This window comes from Fomitiporia mediterranea (assembly GCF_000271605.1).
Source record: "Fomitiporia mediterranea MF3/22 unplaced genomic scaffold FOMMEscaffold_11, whole genome shotgun sequence".
NCBI lineage: Eukaryota > Fungi > Basidiomycota > Agaricomycetes > Hymenochaetales > Hymenochaetaceae > Fomitiporia > Fomitiporia mediterranea.
Window position 1 is genome coordinate 589,196 of NW_006760396.1, and position 23,260 is coordinate 612,455.

At 41.6% G+C, this 23,260-nt stretch overlaps 2 protein-coding genes across 2 annotated transcripts; one reads left to right on the plus strand and one right to left on the minus strand.

Annotated features, from left to right (window-relative positions):
* Window positions 1-7,546: 7,546 nt before the first annotated feature.
* FOMMEDRAFT_160125 (uncharacterized protein) lies at window positions 7,547-11,496 on the minus strand (the record flags this gene model as incomplete). The annotated part of the gene is made up of 13 exons (XM_007269973.1): window positions 7,547-7,953; window positions 8,020-8,170; window positions 8,249-8,518; window positions 8,575-10,088; window positions 10,143-10,262; window positions 10,318-10,513; window positions 10,564-10,614; window positions 10,672-10,806; window positions 10,863-10,915; window positions 10,978-11,108; window positions 11,171-11,300; window positions 11,361-11,377; window positions 11,435-11,496. The coding sequence occupies 13 exons, from the start codon at window positions 11,494-11,496 to the stop codon at window positions 7,547-7,549; spliced, it is 3,237 nt and encodes a 1,078-aa protein (XP_007270035.1).
* A 436-nt stretch (window positions 11,497-11,932) lies between these two features.
* FOMMEDRAFT_170309 (farnesyl-diphosphate farnesyltransferase) lies at window positions 11,933-14,127 on the plus strand (the record flags this gene model as incomplete). Its single annotated transcript, XM_007269974.1, has 5 exons — window positions 11,933-11,974; window positions 12,031-12,420; window positions 12,472-13,269; window positions 13,329-13,454; window positions 13,561-14,127. 5 exons carry the CDS (start codon window positions 11,933-11,935, stop codon window positions 13,882-13,884), a joined length of 1,680 nt encoding a protein of 559 aa, XP_007270036.1. The 3' UTR covers window positions 13,885-14,127.
* Between the last annotated feature and the right edge of the window lie 9,133 nt (window positions 14,128-23,260).

Here is a 23,260-nt window from a genome sequence, read left to right on the forward strand (position 1 = left end):
CTTTTGATTCTTCTCTTCACACTTTATCTGAGTCTAAATCTACACAATCTGACTTGCTACTTTTGTGTTCTAAGATCTCAGAATGTTCAGAACACTACTCAGCCCTGTTTACTACTTAGTAGTTTGTCTATAGTATTAAGTAGGGATAGTCTTAGCTGAGTTCACAGCTAAGGACATAAGTCTGTCCTTGTTAAAAGAGAGAGGTTAATGAGGAAATGTTAGTGTATATACTTACCCTCTTAAATAACAAGACTGTACAAGCTGTACATTCCCTTTAGAACAAGTAGTAGTTTATTAGAGAATGTTCTAAGTACTAGCTCTAAGTCCCTATCCTCTTAGCTCCCTTCTCAGGATCTGAACAATAACTCTAGTAAATAGTAAATGTACTAGTTTGTACATTAATAAGGCCTTTATATAGGAACACTACCTTCCTACTTAATGTGTTCTACTTCTAATCCTAGTATACAATGTAGACAGAACCCTAAACCAGAATAGTTAGATCACCAAGTTTGTCTAACTATAGATGACTATTTAGAATTATAAGGAAAGTATTGAGTTCAGAGTTACTAACCTTAGAAAGACAGATGTCTTTATTAGATTTAAATGGCTTAAGGCTTACAACCCTACTATTAACTAGTTAGAGTAGACACTTATGTTTGATTAGTGTTCTAAGTCTTATAACTACCTTACACTACTGTTCTAAGTAAATGTAAACACTTCTAATGTTACTAACAGTTCTAATAAAGGTGACCAGTTGTTCTTCTTTGACTAGAATAGATATTTAGATACATATTCTAGTTAAGGTAGAACAGAGTCAATCTGAAGGATGTTTAAGACAGAACCAGTTTAGAACCCTCTCAGAACAACTCTACTCTAGAACACACATAGACTCAGCCTGCCAGATTTTGTCTAAGAGTTTCTCAAAGTTTTTAGTAAAGAGGAATTTGACTAGCTTTCTAAATACTGTCTCTAAGACTATGTAATTGAATTGACTAAGAGTTTCCAACTCAAGGATTGTAAGGTCTACTTACTCAACAGAGACAAGTAGGAGTTGCTCAACAAGTTCCTTTAGGAAAATCTTTAGAACAGCTGGATTCAACCCTTAAAGTCCTCTATAGTCTCTCTTTTCTTTTTTGTCAAAAAGAAAGATAGGAAGCTCTACCTAGTCTAGAATTATTATTGTCTTAATAAGAGTACTGTCAAAAACAAGTACCTACTTCCTCTGATTCAGGAGCTCATTAATAAGACACATACATCTAGAGTTTTTACTAAGTTGGACATTTGATAAGGATATAATAATATTTAGATCTAAGACAGAAATGAGTAGAAGACTGTGTTCTAAACTAATTATAGATTGTACAAACCAACTGTAATGTTCTTTAGACTAACTAACTTGCTTACAACATTCTAGTCATTCATGAATCACATTCTTACAGATCTGATTAACTTAGAGTATGTTAGTGTGTATCTGGATAACATTCTGATCTTTACTCAGACAGTCAAACACTATTACTGACTAATCCAAGTAGTTCTATAACAGCTCTGAGATAATAAACTGTTTCTCTAAGAAGTAAAGTACTCTTTTGTACAGGAGTCAGTAGATTATCTGAGCTTTGTAATTAGTAGAGGAGAGGTCTGTATAGATCCAGTAAAGGTAACTACAGTTTAGAACTAGTTACAATCTTAAAACCTAAAACAGGTCCAAGTGTTCCTTAGGTTTGTAAACTACTACTAATACTTTATTTAAGGCTTTAGTACTATTACTCAGCCTTTTCACAATCTTACTAGTAAAGATGTTCCTTAGTAATGAGAGGATTAGTAGTAGTCTGTGTTTGAGTCCCTAAAGTAGGCTATTACTAGTAAGCCTATATTAGTAGTTCTAATAGTTGTAAACAAGTTCTGAGTCAAAGCTAACTCTTCCAACTTTGTAAATAGAGTAGTACTGTCTTAGTTTATTAACAGAAAGTAGTGTCTAATAGTGTTCTAATCAGAATCACTCTCTGTAACAGAACAGAACTACCCTATCTATAATAAGAAACTCTTTACAATTGTCTGTTCTTTAAAGTAGTAGTGTTAATATCTTCTTAGTACTGTACAGAAGTTTAAGATTTAGAGTAATCACCTTAATCTCTAGTACTTCCAGGTGTCTTAGAAGCTTAACTACTACTAAGCCTACTAGATGTTAGAACTGTAGAATTATGACTTTGTACTAACCTACAAACCTAGAATACAAATAATGAAAACTAATTTACTCTTAAGACAAGTAGGTTATAAAAGGGGAGAGAATGATAATAAAAATCTTGTTCTTCTAGACAATTCCTGTTTTGTATTCAAGACAATCTAAGAGATCCAACTTGAATCTGAGGATGTTAACTTTGTCACCTACATATAGTAAGCTCTGAGACACATACAGGACTAGGTTGTAGTAAAGTAGTTAGAGAAGCAGGCTAAGGATTAGGAGAAGGATAAGGATAGACAAGTTTACTAGGAAGGCTGACTATACATTCTAAAGGATTAGAAGCTGTAGGAGGACATTGTCTAAGCTCATCACAACAATCTGACTGTAGAACATTTAGACTAACACAAAATGTAGGAACTCATTACTTGGAACTACTAGTAGTTAGGAATGTAGAGGGAAATACTAAAGTACATGACTAGTTATAATACATACTAACAGACTAAGGCCTACCAGACAAGGGTTTGGGCTCCTCTACATTTACATTAGATCCTGAATTACTCTTAGGAAGAAGTCTCAGTAGACCTGATTAGTAAGCTACCCAAGTCTTAGAGTTACAACACTATCTGTATAATTGTTAACTGATTCTCTAAGCAAGTCTATATAGTTCTGACTCAAACAGAACTTACTTCCAAAAGTATAGTACACATCTATCAGAATCATGTCTTCTAGTTGTACAGACTCTCTTAGAAGCTCATTCACAATTACAGACTGTAATTTGAGTCAAAATTCATACAGGACTTGTATACACTTCTTAGAATTTAAGAGAACCCTTCTACTACCTATTACTTGTAGACTGACAGTCAAACTGAGTAAGTTAATCAGGAGATCAAGCTCTACCTCTAAATGTTTATTAATCATTAGTAATTAGATTAGTTTGAATAGTTAGCTCTAGCAGAATTCATACATAATAACTAGTAACACTCTGTAATAGGACAGTCCTTGTTCTTCCTCAATCATGAGAGACATCTGTACTAGGGGACAGTTCTGAACCAGAACAGTAGTTCTGAATCTACAACAGACTTTGTAGAATGGATGTACAGAACCAGGAAGGATGTATAAGCTCTTTTAGAGAAGGTAGTACAGGTTATAAAGTAGAACTATAATTAGAAGAGGTTTACAGCCAAGGATTACCAGTCTAGTAACAAGGTTATACTAGAAGCCACTAATCTGACCTTGGATTACCTAATGAAGAAGTTGGACAACAAGTACTTCAGACCCTTTGTCATTGAAAAGAAGGTTAGTACCTCTGTCTACAAACTCTAACTTCTAACAATATAGAAGCACATACACTCAGTGTTCAATAAGGTTCTGTTGTCTTAGTACTATGATTCTAGTTTTCCTTCACAACAAAGACCCCCTCTACCTCTACCAGAACTTATTGGCTCCAAACTAGAATACAAAGTAGAGTATATAGTAAATACTAAGCTACTACACAGAAAACTCAAATTCCTTGTTTACTAGAAAGGGTACCTAGTTGAGGAGCACACTTAGGAACCTACTAAGAACCTTACTCATACTCTTAAGACAATCTGAGATTTCTATCAGCTTCATCCTAGTACTCTACACAAACTCAGCCTTACAGATTTCCAAGCTCTACTGTTCTAACCTATACTTAAACTACTAACTAAGTCTAATGTTCACCAATCAGGACAATTGGTTTTAGAGGGGGGGTGATGTTACAATTCTCTACTCTCATACCTTTAGTTTTAAGGGTTCTACACCCTTCTGTACTAGAACTCAGGACTTCTGTCCCTCAGAAGCACTGTCTATAAACTATATACATACTGACTCTTACTACTACCCTTCCTTACTTTATCATTCCATTCCTTTGACCACTCCTTCATTCTCTGTTCATTCTATAGTCTCTTACCCTTTGTCCATCCTTTTATTCTTTGTACCTTTATCTTTGACATTCCTTTCTTTTATTCTTTGTGGCTTATCATTCTTAGTAGCTCATAATCTCTGAGTGCTCTTGTGTAGTTTAGTATATATAGGCATACAAGATCAGACTGGTCCTGTAGTCTTGATCTTGTCTACTCTAGGTAGTCCTGTACTCCTAGGCTCACTCTATATACTCTACTCTTGTCTCACTCTCTCTCTCTCTACCTGTTCTACAAGTTCTGACTATGTTCTAGTACTTGCATTCTGTATTTCTGTTGTGTAGGATAGTTGTAGCCTGGGTCCCCTTGCTGAGCCTTTGGGTCCCCTCTATACTGTTGCTGACACACACTATATCAACAACTCCCACACACAAATGGTGCCTTTGTACTTTGTGAAGAAACCATTTACTTGTGTCAATTGTGAGCATAACTTTAGTAAGAAGTATCACCTTACACAACACTACCACACACTCAATGGATGTAGGAAGTACATGGAGGCCTGGCCCACTCTCCTATCCTCCTTCTTCCCTTTGCCCTAGGTTCTGTATTCTATTTACTCTATTTCTTTTTTACTATTCCTCTTTATACTAGGCAGTACAATTCCCTGATCTGCCTTTTCCTTTTCTTCAAGGTAGTGTGGCACAACAGGTCTTCTTTCATTTTCATACCTGTCTGTAACCTTTTGGAACACCTTTAGGGAAACCTTTAGGACAAGTACAGAGCCCTGCCCCAGGGTGGCTATTTTGTCTGACACAGTTGGAGTGTGTTTTATACAGTAGATTTTTTGTTATGTATGTCATTTAGTTTAGCTATACACAAAAAATGGAAGAGGAAAGTACAACATGCATACACTTGGGCAGTAACCCCTTGATGACCATTCATACAAGAATGGATTCAGAGTCCAGGCATCAATCACGAATCAGGATTCTGAATTTCTGATGTGACGTAATCGGTGTCGTTTCGCATACGCAAGATTCACTCTGCAGCAAGTGAAGATGGACTCGGAGACAGACTGGTCCGCGGTAATTGATGTCCTCCTTAGCGTTCTTGTCATATTGGTGAAGTACACTACATTATACACCATTTTACAACGATTCTTTTTGTATTCCCTTTTCAGCGATAAACCATCTTCGGCGTGAGAAATGATATGCTGCATTGGCAAATTGTTGGCTCTTCCATCTTACTCAAAAAGAAGCAGAGGAAAGAAATACGTATGTTATTCCACACAGGGTCTAAGTTTACAGGATCCATACGAACTTATAGCGTCCCCCATGCTCCGATGTCCCGCATCTGAGTTGCATAACCCGAGCAACGCGTCGCCCGTTTAATGTGAAGACCTGTACTCCAAGTTGATAGGAAGTTCGATGACTGCATCTCGTTGTGCTTTCATAGCGATGACCTCGGCTTCGAGAACTTCTTTGAGCCTCACGGCAGCCTTCAACTCGGTGTGGTTGCTCTTGTACTTCAGCTCCATTTTGACGTTCTCGCGGTCGTAAGCCACAGTGTCGATGCATAGGTTAATATGCTCCAAGACAACCTTCTTGTTATGCATCGACAATTTCCCCTTGCTGGCGCTTTCATGTGCAAACGCTATACTGTTGTTAAACGCTTCTAAAGCTGATAACGGCTGTTAGTAATCTATTCATTAGTTGCACGTGGATAATGAATCACAAACCACGTTGGGCATTCTTAGGATAGCTACAAAGTCGTACGTCAAGATTTGAACCAAGTAGTTAAAATTCATTAACCACATACACAACATCTGTATTCGTCGAATGCGCCGACGTAGTTGCGGCTTTAGGCTTTCTTGACAGCCGAGGCGATCTTCGCGGAGAAACATTTGGGCTAGTCGTGGATGAACCAACATTAAAGACGGGGTAAGAGCTTCCAACTGCATCAACGTCCATCGGACATTCTTGGATTGTTTGATAGTCGTAGGGAACAATGCTCTGCCTCAGAGGCGACGGGGTGCGATTGAAAGGAGTGTGTCTGCCGGTGTCCTGACCAGCGTACGGGTTTAGATGGCGTGGAAGGCCTGGCATAGGAGTTACTCCGTTGTAGCTATCCATGCTTAAAACGTCAAGGAGGGTGATAAAATGTCAGAGGAGAAGAGTGAAGGAGTGGCGAAGATTATGAAGGTTCGGGTTCAAGTTGAGGTTGAGGTTGCTTCCCGATATATATACTCGCGGGACAGGTGATCATACAGCATCTAATGTGGCCCGTTGATCGTGGCCGACCGCTCTGTACAGATCTCGTGGCCACCTATTGTCGTCATACAAGCTTTAGAACATCGTAAAGCGACCGGATAATGCCACGACGTACCAACTGGGCATCGCGATTGCATCGTGGACATTGAGACACTCTTCAGTATAGTTTCCAGCGAGGAAGATGGTTGCATGAATAGCTGCGGAGTTTTTTTCTACGGATAACCACATGCTTGTAGCACGATGAATCAGTCCTAGCGTAGTAAATAGGCGGCGAATCGTCGGCGAGTAACCCTTCAGTTCTGATTAGTATCTACAAAGACTTTGAAATCTAGAGTTAACTTTTGTGGCCGGTTGCCTCACTTCTTGGAGTCAGTCTACTGTGAAGATGTGTTTTGATAATTAAGACGAACCGCGGCGTTGCTTCAGACATCCTGTTCTTAGCGCTCCCCGGAAGAAATAGAGAAAGTATATTAAAGTCTGAATGGGATGGCGTACTTGTATCATGCCGAATTTACTTGACCTTGCAATGCAACGATTAACTCGGATTGAGTAAAGCTTGGTTGATGTTGCGTCTTGACCAGTTAACTTTTGAGTGAATAAAGGTGCGACTTCAATGGCATCCGCGATGCGCTATAGGCCAACAGTGATACTGATATTACAGAAGTAGTATATCAGTTTTTATACAGGGCATATCACGTCTAGAGGGCATTTCCATTGAAGATGGCAGTGGCACCATGCGCTAAATTGAGCTTTGGTTGTAACCAGGCCACAAACCGCGTCCATCACGTGACTCATGGGCTTGAAGCTGTTACGTAACTGAGTTGATGATGTCGTTGTCTTGCTTGACCTCCGACCAGGAAATGCTCATTTGTTAGTTTGCCACAGCCCCGTCTCAAATGCTAGCATCTCACGTTTCCTTAATCATTACTTTGGATAGCCATTTCTCCTGTGCTATCAATTTTCCGAATACTATGAAACGTGTTTTCCAGACAGTCCAAATGGTTACTTCGAATTCCCGGTCCTTTGAAGGCATTCGATGAGAGATAATGTGTCCATGCGTCTCCTGCATGTTTTCCACTATCAAGTATGTGCTGTGGAACTGTGAGAGACAAGCATGATGTACGAAATACAGTGCTATTTCCGTGCATTTGACCTGCGTAATTGGCAGAAAGGGATGAATTTCGTATACATAATACAACATAACCACAACATTCATAAGTTTAGGAGAATGTATTCGTCCATGAGACTGAACCCTCGGGATGCATAATTTGAATCCACTCCTTCCCATGGTAGAGCTTATTCCAGTTGAATGTCATGACCTGACCATCAGCATCCGTCAAAATGCAGAGATGGCCATTCGTGTGTAAACTATTCCGATGCTTCGGTGGGACCCATAACAGTAATCCGCCGTCTGATGTTCGGAGCCAGCCATCCTTGGGAATTTCTACAACAGAGTTGTTATGGATCGTCGTAGTCGTTTTCCCGTCTCCTGTTATCAAGGCAAAACTTTCCTTATGAATATCCCACAAGTATTTTCTCGGGATAATCATCTCGAGTAACGTTCCACGATGACCATCCCAAATATGTACCGTCCCACCAATCGACTTGGAGATAATCGTGTTCCCATCTACAGAATACATAACAGTTCTGATCCAGCCCTTGTGACCCGTTAAAGGCTTGCCGATAGGCGTACAGTCCTTCGCATCCCAAATCCGCAGAGATTTGTCATTTGACGCCGATACAATCCTACACCCATCCGGAGAGAACGCGACAGACGTAACACGGCCATTATGCCCCTTCCATGTGCTGGAAATAATATGCTTGCTATCCTGCACATTCCAGATCTGCAATATTCCATAGTGTGTCCCTGATACAATCCTGGTCCTATCTTGATTATAAGTTGCGATACATATCTCGCTTACATGGTCCTTCAGAGGTACAATATCAGCTTCGACCGGTAAGAAGGTGGCACTGAGTCTCGTTCCCAAATAGTTGAAATCCCCATGTTCATCCAGAACAACCCATAACCCATTCTCGAAAGAAAATCGAAGGCACTGCCTTATCAAAGAGTCTGACGGTAGCCACATCACAGCAGACATGTAAACATGGGGTGTACTGGTCTCCATTGGAATGAGAAAGGTAGAGATAAAGTCGCTTAGTTCGATTGCGGCGTGGAAAACTTTTGCAGAGTGCTAATTACATGTATGAGATAAAGAAAAAATACAAGTGGACTTGAAGGCGATCTCACCTTAAAATGGTCAGCACATTCCAGCAGCATTTTCCTTCCCTTCTCCACAGAGCCGTACAAACTCAGGACCTCCATCCAATACAAGACTTTCGGAGAACAAAGCATGTTGGTCACAGCGTCGTGTAGAGCATAACCGTCACCTGATAGTGAAATATGGTCCATCCAGTGCAAGCTGCTGTAGATAAGCACATCAGAAATACTAGCTTTGACGGTCATGTCCAATTCAGGGATGTCGTGATTTCTAAGGTAAGACGACTCCAGGCTGCATATGTTAAACTTGAGTTGCTCATGCAGAACGTTTAAGCATACACAGGCAAGCTTACTGTTGAGCAAGCGTGAATCTGTCCAGAATGGCTCCGAGCGATCTCTGTCTGCCAGAAATTCCCGGAAGGTCGCCGATGGAAATATGGGATGAAGTACGTCACTGTCATCTTTGATTAGGAGTGGATGAAGGGAATCGATAGCGTTGTGCAGTTCATGTGTCGTTACTCCTGCGTAGAACTGACGCAAGACATGTATGAGAGTAGCCTCTGTCAGCGATCCTTGACTGGTAATACAAGATGCAAATGCTAAAACGTCCGATATTGTCGGTGACAATGTCCCCTCCTCTCCTTGCTTTTCTGCGATACTATGCAGCGCTATGTGAAACATTGCATCGACACCAGATTGCCCGCTTTCTTTGACCGGACGAGGAAGTTGAGCACCATCAGTTGGATGTGACGCAGGGAACGCTCGCGAGATGCGACCAAAGAGTTTGGGAGCCTTGGGCGCAAGTGTACGTCTCGCCGCATTCGATAGTGTGCTCTCCTCCAAACAATGTTTCACGTACACGGCAATATCATTCTCCAAGTCAATCAAAGAATCGCTGATGTCGAGGTGCTGAGCGTCATATTCAAGAAAACAAGCGTCTAATTCCGGTAACTTCGCGCTGCTGACAAAGACCTTAAGCCAAGGTGCCGTATGTGCGATATCGCTAATAAATTCGGCTAGAAGTGGGCCAGAGTTCGCGAATTGATGACACTCGTCCAATGCGTCCAGAACCATAATTAGAGGTCTATGCTGTGGGGGCAGATGGACAGTCAACTGCGATAACGGACGTTTCACTAGCAGTTCGAATTGACGATCCAACCCCGCGTTCAGATCGAGTTCGCCGCGGCCCTGTAAGACGTTGGAAATGTTTGTACGATAGGCTTCATGCCACTTTGCTAATTGATATGCAATCGTCGGCATTATTCTATGCTGGTCTCGACGATCACTGTCATTCTTGTCGCAAAAGAAGCAACCAGCAAGGCGATTCTGTTCGTCGAAAAGCTGAGCAACGGTATGTGTGATCGTTGTCTTTCCAGAACCTGCCGAACCGTGGAGCCAGAGCACCTTAGAGTCCGAGGTTGACCAGTTATCTATCGCTTGAAGTATCGTCCTCCTCGATCCGTCAAAGCATGATTTCTCCGTGCTATAAAAAGCCCTTCGTACCGGTTCCAGTCGATTCAGGGCCGAAGACTCTTCGAACGCCTCTAAAGTGACATTATCTTCCCATCGAAGAAGTACGCAAAATCATTAGCTCGTACCTATGCTCAAGACAGTCCTCCATATCTCTGTTTTTGCGCACCAATCAAACGTTTCCTTCTTCCTCCTGAGATCTTCTTTATATGATTCAACCTCGTCAATCCGGTCGCATAGCAACATCCCTTAATGAATAATTGCATCAGAGTTTAGGAGCCTCAGAACCATGCGAGAGCATACCCAACGTAGTGCTATCCGAGTACCGGATTATCATGCGTGCGATCTTTTCGAAGAGAACTAACATGTCATCTGCCGTCTGAGCAGTAACTTTAGTTTTTAAATGATCCTTGGGCAGTTCGACAAAGGGAAGAAATGATGCCAGATCAGCCATAAGGTCCGATGCCGCTTTATGGCACACCTGGTGCTTCTTGCATGTCTGAAAGAATTTATAAGTGGTGCGTGCACGGCGAGAATAGTTGTTGGTACCTCGTATAGTAGATTTACTGCAGAGACTGCTGCGTTGACCGCAGGGTGCACCTTAGAGTAAGAGTGTTTCAAAACTGCTGATTCTAAGTCAATACCGTGGGCGCTTACGTCGGATGCAACTTCCGTGATGCTAGCGACGAAGTTCAGGACTTCGCACGCCCTCCCGAGGTTGTCCAAGAAGTGTTTCATTTTATCCAGTCTATTCTGCGATTCTTCGACAAGGCGACGGATTAGATCGATGAACTAACGGGCAATGATTAGTATATCATGCACACAGCTTCTTGTGGTTAATTCCATACCAGCCCAGCGGTTTCACAGTGAACGTTAACAGATATCTGTTTGCCATGTGGTTCTGGAAACAAGTTGTGAATAAGCGCAAGTCAGCCGTAAGACAGGATACCAGCGCAATCATACCGTCGATAACGATGACAGGCTTGATCACCATGCTATCTTCAATAGCGACGACCACCTCACATCTCTTATCCGAGTGCATAGTTCGATGCTCACGGATAACGATAGTGAGCACTGTTGGAGATGCCAGCTGTCTGTCATTAGAATTAAATACTCGTTATCGTGTGTTCGGTAATCTGGTAAATTTAGCACCAACCTGTCAATATTCCAGGTTATATCCTCTTCCAATGGATACCGGCGTGAGCTTTGTGATGCATCAGCACCAGTTTTGACTTCCAGTGAGACAGGCCGTCGTCTGAGAGCATTCTTATATTTGACTTCAATACCTGCAAATACGGACCATCAGCATATATATGCAAGGATCACTAGCGACATTGAAGCTTTACGTCGAATATGGATTGCCCTGCACAGATGCTATCAGTACTAGTAGCGTGGGAATAGAATAGACGCTTGTGCCTACTGTGTCTGTGTGGAACCAGGAATGGAGAGTTGTCCTGTAGTCTCGACTTGTTCACCAGGCATGCCAGACAGTCGATGCTTGAGTAACGCAAAGAATGATGGTCTGGTATAAGATGCGAACCCTTGTCAATTGTACAGCGTCCTTTTGCGGGTTCATTGCGAGAAATACAGTTAGATCAAGCGACAGACGCTCAATGACAGACGCCCAGCGTTGATCATCAAGAAATCGAAACCGATCAGTTTAGTTCAATGTGGGAGCCAGAAAGTATATCTGCATGCAAACAGGGTGAAGACGAGGAGGTATCTTCGATTATGAGAGTGCAGGACCAGTTGACCATGCGGTTTAGTCGATTCGCGTGACAAAAAAGCAAAACAAAATGAACAAATGGGAAAATGTAGATTGTACGCGGGAAGCGTGTATCTGAGTGAGATACGTAGTTAAGCATGCAGTATACCTCCTGTCTGCCGGAAGCATTGGGTATATTGAACTGGACGGCTTATGTCGCGTGCGGAACAGCGCAAGTTGACTGGCTGTTGCCATGTAAGGCAACGCCCGAGTTGGATCGACATTGATTACATCATCTGTATTTTCGGCAGAGAGGAGTGGTACGAGTCTCAATTCTCAGCTCAGCGTCATTTACTCGACTCCGTTGCCCGTTCCATTCTCTTTCTCCCTCACTCTCTCCTTTTCTCTCATCATCTCCGTCGTCGTCGCCGTCATCGTTGCTGCCCTACCCCCTGTCCGCATTTTCCATCATGGGCGCGACGGATCTCCTTCTCCTTCTCTTCACACACCCGAACGAATTCCGCACCCTTACACAGTTCTGGATCTACCATGAACAGAAACGGGATATCACCTCTGCAATCGAATATCCCACTTCGGGTTATGACAGGGAGAGCATGCGGAGGTGCTGGTACTTCCTCGACATGACCAGTCGAAGCTTCTCCAGCGTGATTAAAGAACTGGACGGTGAATTAGCGCGTGTGGTAAGTACCGTAATTTATTGTAGAAAATGGAGAAAATAATTGTTGGGATAGATATGTTTATTCTACCTTGTATTACGCGGGTTAGACACTATCGAAGATGACATGACGATAGCTGACGAGGTCAAACAACCTCTGCTCCGATCCTTCGCTCAAAAATGTGCAACGCCAGGATGGACATTCACGGGAAACGGTCCTCGCGAAAGGGACAGACAGCTTCTCGTTGAATTCAATGTCGTTATTGACGAACTCCTTCGGCTCGACCCCTCATACCTAACAGTCATTCTCGACATTTGCGACAAGATGGCACAGGGCATGGCGGACTACGCGCACCTCGCGTACAAGACCGGTACACTTGGTCTCGGAAGCATGGAGGATCTTGACTTATATTGTCACTATGTTGCTGGCCTTGTCGGGGAAGGCCTTTCTCGACTGTTTTCTGCGTCTGGGAAGGAAGTATCTTGGTTAGGCGACCAACTCGCTCTTTCGAATGCCATGGGTCTTTTACTTCAAAAGACAAACGTCTTGAGAGATTTCCGCGAAGACGTTGATGCTGGGCGATTATTTTGGCCTCGAGCAATCTGGTCAGAATCCTTTGGCTTTGCGGACCCACGAGAAATGTACAAACCGGAGAATGAACAACGTGCTCTTTGGTGCTTGAGCGCAATGACGCTTGACGCACTTCGACATGCTGTGGATTCGCTGGAGTATATCGCTCTACTGAAGACGCAGAGTGTATTCAACTTCTGTGCAATCCCGCAGACAATGGCTATGGCTACTCTAGCGCTTTGCTTTATGAACCCCGCTGTATTCCACCGAAATGTGAAGATTCGGAAGGCTGCTGCCGCAAGAGTATGTCTAAAATCTTGCCCGCTTTTTCAATCGCTTATAATTTGACGAATTTGCCGTAGTTAATTATGCGATCAACAAATCCACGCGATGTGGCGTACATGTTCCGAGATTACGCGCGTGATATCCACGCGAAAGCTGTGCCTGCAGACCCCAATTTTCTCCGTATCTCCGTGGCATGCGGCAAGGTTCGTCCCTACTTACCATTAATTAATCCATTTCACGTTACAACTACAATTTGTGCATTTATCTAATACCTAAATTACTAACGTGTTTTTGACTTGTTCACCACAGATCGAACTATGGTGCGAATCGCACTACCCTTCATTCGTCCTCCTCCCATCTCCAGGTTCCCAAGCCGGGTACTCACTCAATGAACTCGACGCACGCGCACGTATTGCACATCGAGACGCCGAAATTACATCCGCAGTCCGCAGACGAAAACGTATCGAAGAGCTCCGTGCATCTGGTGCGATCCAAAATGGAGAACTAAGAGAGGCAGGTCCGGTACATGACTTGACCACGTCGGAGTTAGTAATGTGGATTATTGGGATATTTATTGCCGCTATCGCACTTGGCGGAGGGATCGTATGGGTTATTATCCGATATTTTAGTTGAGCGTGAACGTGGTCCGACATAATGCGCGTAACGTGAGTCGAGTTTGTTGATAACAGGAAATTATGAGGTGCGACGAGAACTACGATGAATCTGTTTATGTCGGTGATGATGTGGTTCTTGGGTGTGGACGGGTACGGCGATGACATTTACGGAGTTCCATAGGCTCTACAATAGTGTAATCCTATTCCTCTCCCATATACCTGCTTTGTAGAAATGGAAATATTGCAGAAGTCTCCCGACCCCAATTCTCTGTACGGTGTACATCAAGCTTTATTTCGATTATGAGCATTACGTAAGTTCGGAGGTCAAGCTCGATTCAAATCTGTCCAGTGTCCCACTTCGTTTGACTCCCAATTCTCACATGGTGGGGAACTTATAAATATTGCCTCACACCATATTGTGGAACAACACCCAGGCACCGACAGGAATCACAGGATCAGTTACTGATGAAGTTGTGTGTTCCTCGGACCTTGGATGACAGCTTAGTAGTGTTACGATTCTCTACTCTCATACCTTCAGTTCCGAGGGTTCTACACCCTTCTGTACCAGAACTCAGGACTTCTGTCCCTTGGGGGCACTGTCTATGGACTATATGTATGCTGACTCTTACTACTACCCTTCCTTACTTCATTATCCTATTCCTTTGACCACCCCTTCATTCTTTGTTCATTCTATAGTCTCTTACCCTTTGTCCATCCCTTTATTCTTTGTACCTTTATCTTTGACCTTCCTTTCTTTCATTCTTTATGGCTTATCATTCTTAGTAGCTCATACTCCCTGAGTGCTCTTGTGTAGTTTAGTATATATAGGTATACAAGATCAGACTAGTTCTATAGTCTTGATCTTGTCTACTCTAGGTAGTCCTATACTCTTAGGCTTACTCTATATACTCTACTCTTGTCTCACTCTCTCTCTCTACCTGTTCTACAAGTTCTGACTATGTTCTAGTGTTTGTGTTCTGTATTTCTGTTGTGTAGGATAGTTGTAGCCTGAGTCCCCTTACTGAGCCTTCAGGTCCCCTCTACACTGTTACTAACATTAGATTAAGACTACCTATTACTACTCTACAACTCTCCTATGTTTTGAGTATTAGTACTTACTATTGTGTCAATCTCTTTTCTTTGTCCCAACCCTTTTACATTTTTAAATTTTAAACTTTCTAAACCCTTTTAAACTTTTGCCACCCTTCTTCTATTCATTACCCCTTTTAGTTTAGTGCCAATTCCTTTATAGTATAAATATAGACTCTCCTACACTAACTGCTACCCTTACTGTTCTACCAGATTAGTAGTTACAAGTAGAACTAGCTTAATATGTGTAGATCTCTATCTAAGAGGCTTTTACTAACTACATGCCTCTAACCCTTTCAGAACCTGTTCTAATTGTTTTAGAAGTTGTAACCTATTCTAGAAAGAAAGTACATGTAGCCTACCCTTTAGACTTTAATGAGTAGCACTTTAAGAACTTTTAGTACTAAGTCAAACTATATGTAGTGTCAATCTCAAGTACTAGTTGAGGTAGAAGAGGTCAGTTGAGTCTGTAAGGTACAGACACTGAGAGGGGTCAAGAGTGAGAAGGAATAGGTAGATCTGAGCAGAACATACAAGTTCTGAAGGTGACAATTAACAAGACAAGAGTAGTGTGGAACAACAAAGCTGTACTTTGGAACAAGGCAATACAAAACAAGACAAGGTAAGATGGAATGTTAACTGAGGAGACTGTCAAACTACACACTAAGAGTCACAGTAGAGAGTAACTTGATTGCTGGAAAGTACAAATTACATGAGAGTATTTATAGAAATTATGAGTCCTTTGTAGCTACTAGTCCTTTGTGAACAAATCCACTACTGTCTCCTTTGTATCAACCCATCCAGGACTCTGGATCTGAGTCCCCTTTGTATTGATCAACTAGCTGTCTAAAGGCTCAGAGTCTTACCTTTGTGAATCAGAACTAGAGTCTAGAACCCAACTAGTCTGAGTTGAGCAACCAAGACTATTGTGTGAGCAATGATGACATAATCAAAGGATTGCTGACATGAGGATGATGCAACTTTGATGTGACTAAGCCCTTCTGATCAGAATGTATTAGAATGTATGTGTTGTGTGAGTGTGACATCTCCTGGGTGTTTTAGAATGTGACTGTCCCCAGTCACACCTGAGGGTGTAAATTTGCAAACTGGTGTACTTCATGTTTTGATCTTCTACTTCTTTTCAAGTTTGTCCTTCTTCTTCAACTATGTTGTTGTTGTAAGAAGTGAATCAGGTCTACAACTGAGTGTAGGCCCTTGCCTAAAGGACACAGGAGTTGCTACAGTATGCAAGGACAGTGGATCAGCTATTAGTGGCAACAGAGTGGAGGGCAGAACTGGTACAGTTGCAGGTAAGTACTTGGATGTCACATTGTCTCTAGGTCTTCTAACAAGACACTGTAGGCTGATTAGGATACACTCACTGTATTAAGTGTGTAGGCCAGCTTTGTGCTTGCCACACTATAGTAGCTCATGCTTCAACTCGAAACATGGGTGTTACAAATTGATACAGAGTACAGTAGCTGTAAGGATGCTCTAATTGGTAAACTGCTTCAAGGGCATGAAGATGCTATGGCTGTTGACAAACCAAGCATTGCTCCTCTGACAAAGCAGGTAGTAGAGGTTGTAGTTCTGAGGCTGTCTGATGTGGTTAGGCATACTGTCCAGAATGCTGAGACAGGTGCTCCTATGGGTGAACCAGACGTTCTGTAGGGTTCTGAGCTAGAGTGTGAGTTGTTCACATACTGAGTACATGAGCAAGATCAAACACTGGATAATGAGAGGTTGGACACACTCCTTTGTGAGTAGCAAGGAGTGTCACCAGACTGTCAGAATGATGAGGAGGACAACTTGAGCAGTACATAGTCCCTTCTTTGCTTGTTGACAATTCAACTGACTACTACTAGTCACTTGATCTAGATGCAGATTATATATATTCAGGCAGGAGGTGTTCTGTGTTGTACAAATCAGACTTCTATAAGACAGACTAGGTAGTGGAGGAGGTTGAAAACAGGCAGGTTGAGTTGTGGTTCTGGAACAGTTCTCTAGTGCCAGAGTCAGTGCTAGACAGTGGTCTGACACCTTTGACGAGTCAGAGGTGTAGTAACTGTGTCTGTCAGCACATAGTATGTATTCAAGAGTATGGTGAGACAATTGTATGTACAGTATGTAAGAAGAGTAAGATCTGTTACTCTCTCACAAAGACTGGTAAGGTGGTGAGGGATGCACAGTCAAGGCAGGGGAGGACAATAGTGACAAACCCATACCCTGTGGCTAGACTGTCAAGGGTGTGTCTGGAGGATCTGGGTAAGTTGTTCTGAGATCAATACTAATAGCTTTTAAAGACAACATTCTTCTAGGTGAACTCTTGGAACACTCATTGGATGACAGTGAGTTCTAAGAGGATCTGGAGCTTGAACACAAGCTTTGTGTCCTTGGAAGGCAGGTGGCTGCCTATTGTACAATGTTGGATACAATGATACAGGATGTAGAGTGGCTACAGGCTAGGATGGGCACAAAGGTGAGGTGTCAGAAGGATGAACAGAAGGATGGACAGAAGGATGGACAGAATTAGACATTCTATTCAGAACAACTGAACCAGCATAGGTGAGACAGTTGATGTAAAAGCTGTCTGTAGAAGTGGCCAAATATAATCCCCCCTCTATAGTTTTGAATAGTATTTTCTGTATGTTCATAGCAATGCATGATGTTACTAAAGTATGAGTGTGATAATTGTAAGGTAATAAGAGTGACTCAGCATTGATAGGTAAACAACAGAGGCAAGGCCATATGCATACTGAAAGTAAGGCAAACTAACAGAACAAGAACAGAATGAGAACAGAACAAGCACAGAACAAAACTGAAAAAGAAACAGAACAAAAACAGAACCAAAATAGAACAAGAACAGTGTGAGAACAGAACAAGAACAGAACAGAACAGAACAGAACAGAACAAGGCTCTCAGTACATGACTTTGAGACTGTTGTGACTGAAGAAATGCAAAAGTGGTCTAAGGGCCACTGGACAAAAACCTGTGTACAAAAAACCTAGTGGGAAAAAACATACTATAGGGAAAACCATGTGGGTTCAAAGTGTAAGTCTAACTATAATCTACAATTAGTTAAAAGTAAAATCAAAGAAAAACAGAAGATAGAGTAGAATAGGATTAGAATGTTGTCTAGAATATTATAAGGGGTTAATAGAAAAAGGCAAATTCAAGAAAGTAAGGAGTACATAGGTCTATAGTGGTTGGCCACAATTGGCCTTTAGTCAGAGTCAGAGTCCTTGGAAGGCTTGTCTGACAGTAGTAGGTTGTTAGTGTTGTTGATTTTATTAGCTGGACCAAAGTTTTCAACAAGACATGTAACCAGAATCAAGAGTATAGTGTAGGCAAAGTATGGAACCAAGCAGAACACTGTAATGTGAAGACAGGAGACTGATCCATTGAGTTCAGCTATAATATAGGATCCTCCTTGTGTATAACAGACTACTATGTACAGTCCAAGATAGTATAGCTTGGTTTTTCGTCTGAGATCCATTTGTGATTTGGAGTTGTGTATGAGGACAAGTTGACTGGGTTCAAAGTTAAAATCTTTGATTGAGTGTTTGTGTGTTTCTTCAAATTGTTGGAGCAAAGTAATCCAGTCTGTATGGATGTGTTCTATGATAGCTTGAAGGTCAGCCAGACGTTTCTGTAGTTGACATGCTTGAGTTACAATGAGTTCTGTCATTGTCATGAGTTTGTCTGGTACTAGAGTAAGATACATTGCTTCTGTGATATTGAATAGGAGAAGTGGTTCAATGCTATGGACAATAAAATAAGGGGACATACTAGTTGTATGACAGATTGTGATCCAATCTGACCAAAAGACAGAATGTGTGTGTTCATACTATTGTAGCTCATTCCCTTCAGCAGTCTTCATAAGGGCTTCCTGTATGTTGAAGTGGCAGTGTTCAATAATACTATTAGCTTGAGAGTTGTATGTACTAATACAGATGTGATTAATGTGGTATTGGTTGTAAAGCCAATCTAGTGTGGCAACAAATAGGGTTCTGTTGTTGGTAATGAGTTCTAGGCATGCACCAAATTGACAGAGAATATCTTCAAAAATGAATTGTCCAATACTTTGTCTAGTTTCAGAACAGAGTAAGTAGAACTCAGGGTAGCCAGAGAGTGTACATTGAGTGTGAACAATGTATTGGAACCCTCCTGCTTTCAGCATGAACTTAGTGTCAATGTGTACCTTAGCAAATAACAGGGCAATCTTTAGAACACTGGGAGGAATGAGGATTTGAGTTGTCTAACAGAGTTGGCATTTGTAGCAGGTGCAGATGTAGTACTTGATGTTAGGTCTGAGGCTAGGCCACCAGAAGCAGTTGAGAAGTCTAGCCCAGACAGAGTAGACTCCTTTATGTCTGAGATTGTTATACACAGTCTTGACAAGATTCTATTGTCTGTCAGGTTCTATTACAAGTTGGTAGTTGCTGTTCTGGGTTTTCTGCCACAGTCAGCTGTTCTTGACAAAGAAAGTGGTTGCATAACAAACAAAGGTGGTGAATTTGTGATTTTCCATCCTAGGCAGTTGGAGGCATGTTTCCAGGAAGGTCTTAACTTGTCTGAGACAATATTCTCTAGCACACATGTGATCAGTTGTCAGAAATGTCTTAGAAGGTTTGGTATTGTTTGGAACAGTGAACACAGAACTGTAACAGAAGGTGTAAGCTTGGTTGATCCATTCCTCAAAGTCATTTTCTTCTTCTGGGTCAGCTTTAGTGTGTGGATGTTGAGACAGTCTGTCAGTACAAGCAAACTGTAGGGCTGGAACGTGTCAGAACTCAAAGTCAAACAGTAGGATTCTAGCAATCCATCTGTTGATTGTAGCATTCAGCTGTAGGTCTGGGTTATTTATCATACCCTTAATGTAGACAGCATCCATTTCCACTACTAACTTCCTTACTCTAATAAGGTGAATTTGTAGGGTACAGAGTACACAGAACAATCTAAAGAGTTCAATCTTGGCTTGGGAGTATTAGGATTGTACTTTGTTCCAGTTAATTGATCTGAATCAGTTGATTCAACAACAACTGTCAAGGTGTTCTTGTCTGAGATAGAATCCTACACTAATAATAGATGAGTCCACAGTGACAATAACCTCCATGTCTGACTCATAGTCAATGGCACATAAGGTAGGGCTATTAATAATAGCATCTTTGAGTTTGTCCATTACTACCATGTGTTCTGAACAGAACTTAAACAGAACATTGTGCTTAGTCAAATGTGTGAGTAGTCTAGCAAGCTGAGCAAAATTTCAAATAAACATACAGAGGACACCTACAGTTCTGAGGAATCCTCTAACTTCAGAGACAGATCAACATACAGGCCAGTTACAGATTTTCTGGACTTTTGAATCATCTAGCTCCCTTCCAGTGTAGGTACACTTATGACCTAAGACAGTTGTGTACAGTCAGAACACACACAGCTTCAGACCAGAGAATGTTCTGTAGACTACTTTGACTTACTGTATGATGTGGTTTAGGTTGTGAGTGTGTTCCTATACAAATTGTTGGATACCAGGGTTTCCAGGAACAGTTTTGTACATTCTGTCCAGAAGTTTGTATCTTGTAGTTCTGCCTTTGACATAAACATCATTAGTGTAGGGTTGTACTGTATTAGGAATTTTGTCCTGTAAAATAAAAGTAATATTACTATGTATAATTTGAAAAGAATTAGTATAACCTATCAGAATAATAGTAAGTCAGAACGTTCTGAGTAGTGTCTGAAACATTGTAAGATTGTGAGAGCATTCATCAAGAGAGTGTTGGTTGAAGGTAACAAAGAGATCTAGCACAGAGTAAATGGCCCTTCCAGAGAAGGATTCAACAACCTGTTCAATCATTAGAGGTACAGATGAGTCTTGAATCAAAACTCAGTTGAGTTCCTGGAGGTTGTGGACCAGGCACAGAGACTTTCTGTCTTTCTTTACTATAGTAAACTATTAGGAACAGTAAGATGAGTTTGACAGCTTGTAAACTCTGGTAGCAATTTTGTCTTTGAGAATTTTCACAACTGTATCAAGGTTTCCCTGTAGAATCCAGATGTTCCTTTGTACTTATGGAATATGCAGAACAGTCAGAATCAAAATTGGATCAAAGTATTCTGGGTCCAGGGCACCTTTCTCAAGCTTGTTCCAGGCAAAGGTGTCCTCATACATCAAAATCAGGTTGATCAAAAGCTGGCACTCTTCTGGCCAGAGGAAGTTGTATGGATTGATGTTAAGAGCTTTCATGTGTTCTTGTGTGAAACAGTGTGTTAGGACAAACAGCTTAGGGTACAGTAGTAGTTCTAGCATGTCCTTCAACAAATCAGGATGCTTCTGTCAAACAATCCAAAACTCTTCTAGGAGAGTTCTAGCAACTGGTCTAACCTTCTTTACTACCTTCTTGTATGTGAATACATTTTCTCTAGGGCTGTCAGGTGTGTATAGAACAAAGGGGTCTAATCCTAGGGCAGGTGACAGGGTGACTAGACAACCAAGGAGCAGATTGACTATAGTAGAGACTAGTGTGTGTCTATTGTAGGATAGTGTGTGTGTGTCAGGATTTGCAGCTTTAGTAGTATTAGAACTTGAATCAGAACACTGTTTGTCCTGAACACTAAGGGGCTGATTGACTAATGTAGGAGTTGAGAGATTAGTGATTACTATGAATCCTTGTTTGTCACATTTGTGCAGAACAGTTTGTGTTCTGGTCATAACTCAGCACTTCTGTTAACAATCTGAGGGATCCAATAGTGTTATGAATTGGTCACTATTAATAAAGTCCTTCATTTTACATTCTGTGATAGTAAAGAATGGTCAGCCTAGGAGTGCCTCAAACAGGGCTTGACAAACAACTTGGGCTTGGAGGGTAATGTCAACCCTAGCAATATTGATCTTTACATTCTCAACAGTACTGAGTGTCAGCACTTGTCTAGAGTCAGCAGTTTTGAGCATAATTGCAAGATCAGAACACAGATAGATTCTAAGACGTTTCTATACATCCTCACAAATGATACAGAGTGTTACTCCTTGGTCTAGAATACAGTGGATTTCTTCAGTATCTTTGAAGATGGCTTTAACTGTATGTAACAGTATAGCCTGTTCTGTAACTGACTCTGGGCTCCACACATGTTGTGAGACTTGAGCTACAATTGTATCTTCAGAAGTTGTTAGTTCTGAGGGTTCTGTCAAGACAAGGTGTGTGACAGTGTTCAGAACTTGCCTAGCAGATGACAGTTCCTTGACTTGCTTTTGGACATCAGGTGTAATTGACAACAGCTCCTTTAGGGTGAGGCTGATGCTAGAGTCTAGAATGTGAGAGACTATCTGCTGAACAATGACAGGGTCTTTAATGGGAGAGAGATTACAGTACTGATGTGGTTCTAGTAGTGGTCTAGTGGCAGGCTTGTTAGCATGCTTCAATCTGTCATACTTTAGGGCCTGGCTTACTTTAGCAGATAGTGCAGGCTTTGGTTCTGGCTTAGGTTCCTCATCCTTCTTCTTTAGAACACTTGTTGTTCTGCACCTTAGGACCTCTACTCTGTCAAACTTGAGCTTCTTGCTAGTAGTGACTTTCTTCTTTGCCTCTCCAAGTAAGACTTTGAGTCTTTCAACCTTGTATTCTGCTTCCAAGACTTCTTCAATATATGTAGCTGAAACAGCAAACAATGTTTAGGATACTGGTGCTAGCTTTACAATTTCAAGGAGGGACACTATATGTGGTAGCATGTCCTGTACATCTTAGGAGACTTGGGCATACTTTCCAGGGTTGGTTGCATGATACTGGTCAAAACAATCCATGAGTAGTTGGCCTTGGATTGTTGACAGAACAAACAATCTGTTAGGGAGAACAACCTTTCCAGATGTGTTCCAGATACACTTTCTATTACAAATGAACTTATTAACCTTCAGACACAAGCAAATGAAGTGTCTGTCTTCTCTGTAGAAGGAGCAGTTTGTGTTGTAGGACAGCCCTGTAGAATGAGCAGATTGTACAGATTGTACAGATTGTGTACTTGTGTTTCCTACAAACAGGGAACTGGTCTTACATTCAAACGAGTCTAACTTGCTTTAGAATGAGTAGAGCAAATCAAGGATGGTGACCATGTTTGTGTCTTCTTTCTTTATTAGAACAGTTCCAGAACTCATTGTTCTAGTTGCATCAGCTGTCTTTCCCAAGCATTGTAAAGCCATACCTCCCTACATAAGCTTGACAGCCTTAACAACTTCAGTGTATGTGTAAGCTATGCAACTGTTGTGGTTAGGGTTGCAGGCTAGCAAACAGAGAGTTAGCTGATCTTTGAAGGCACTT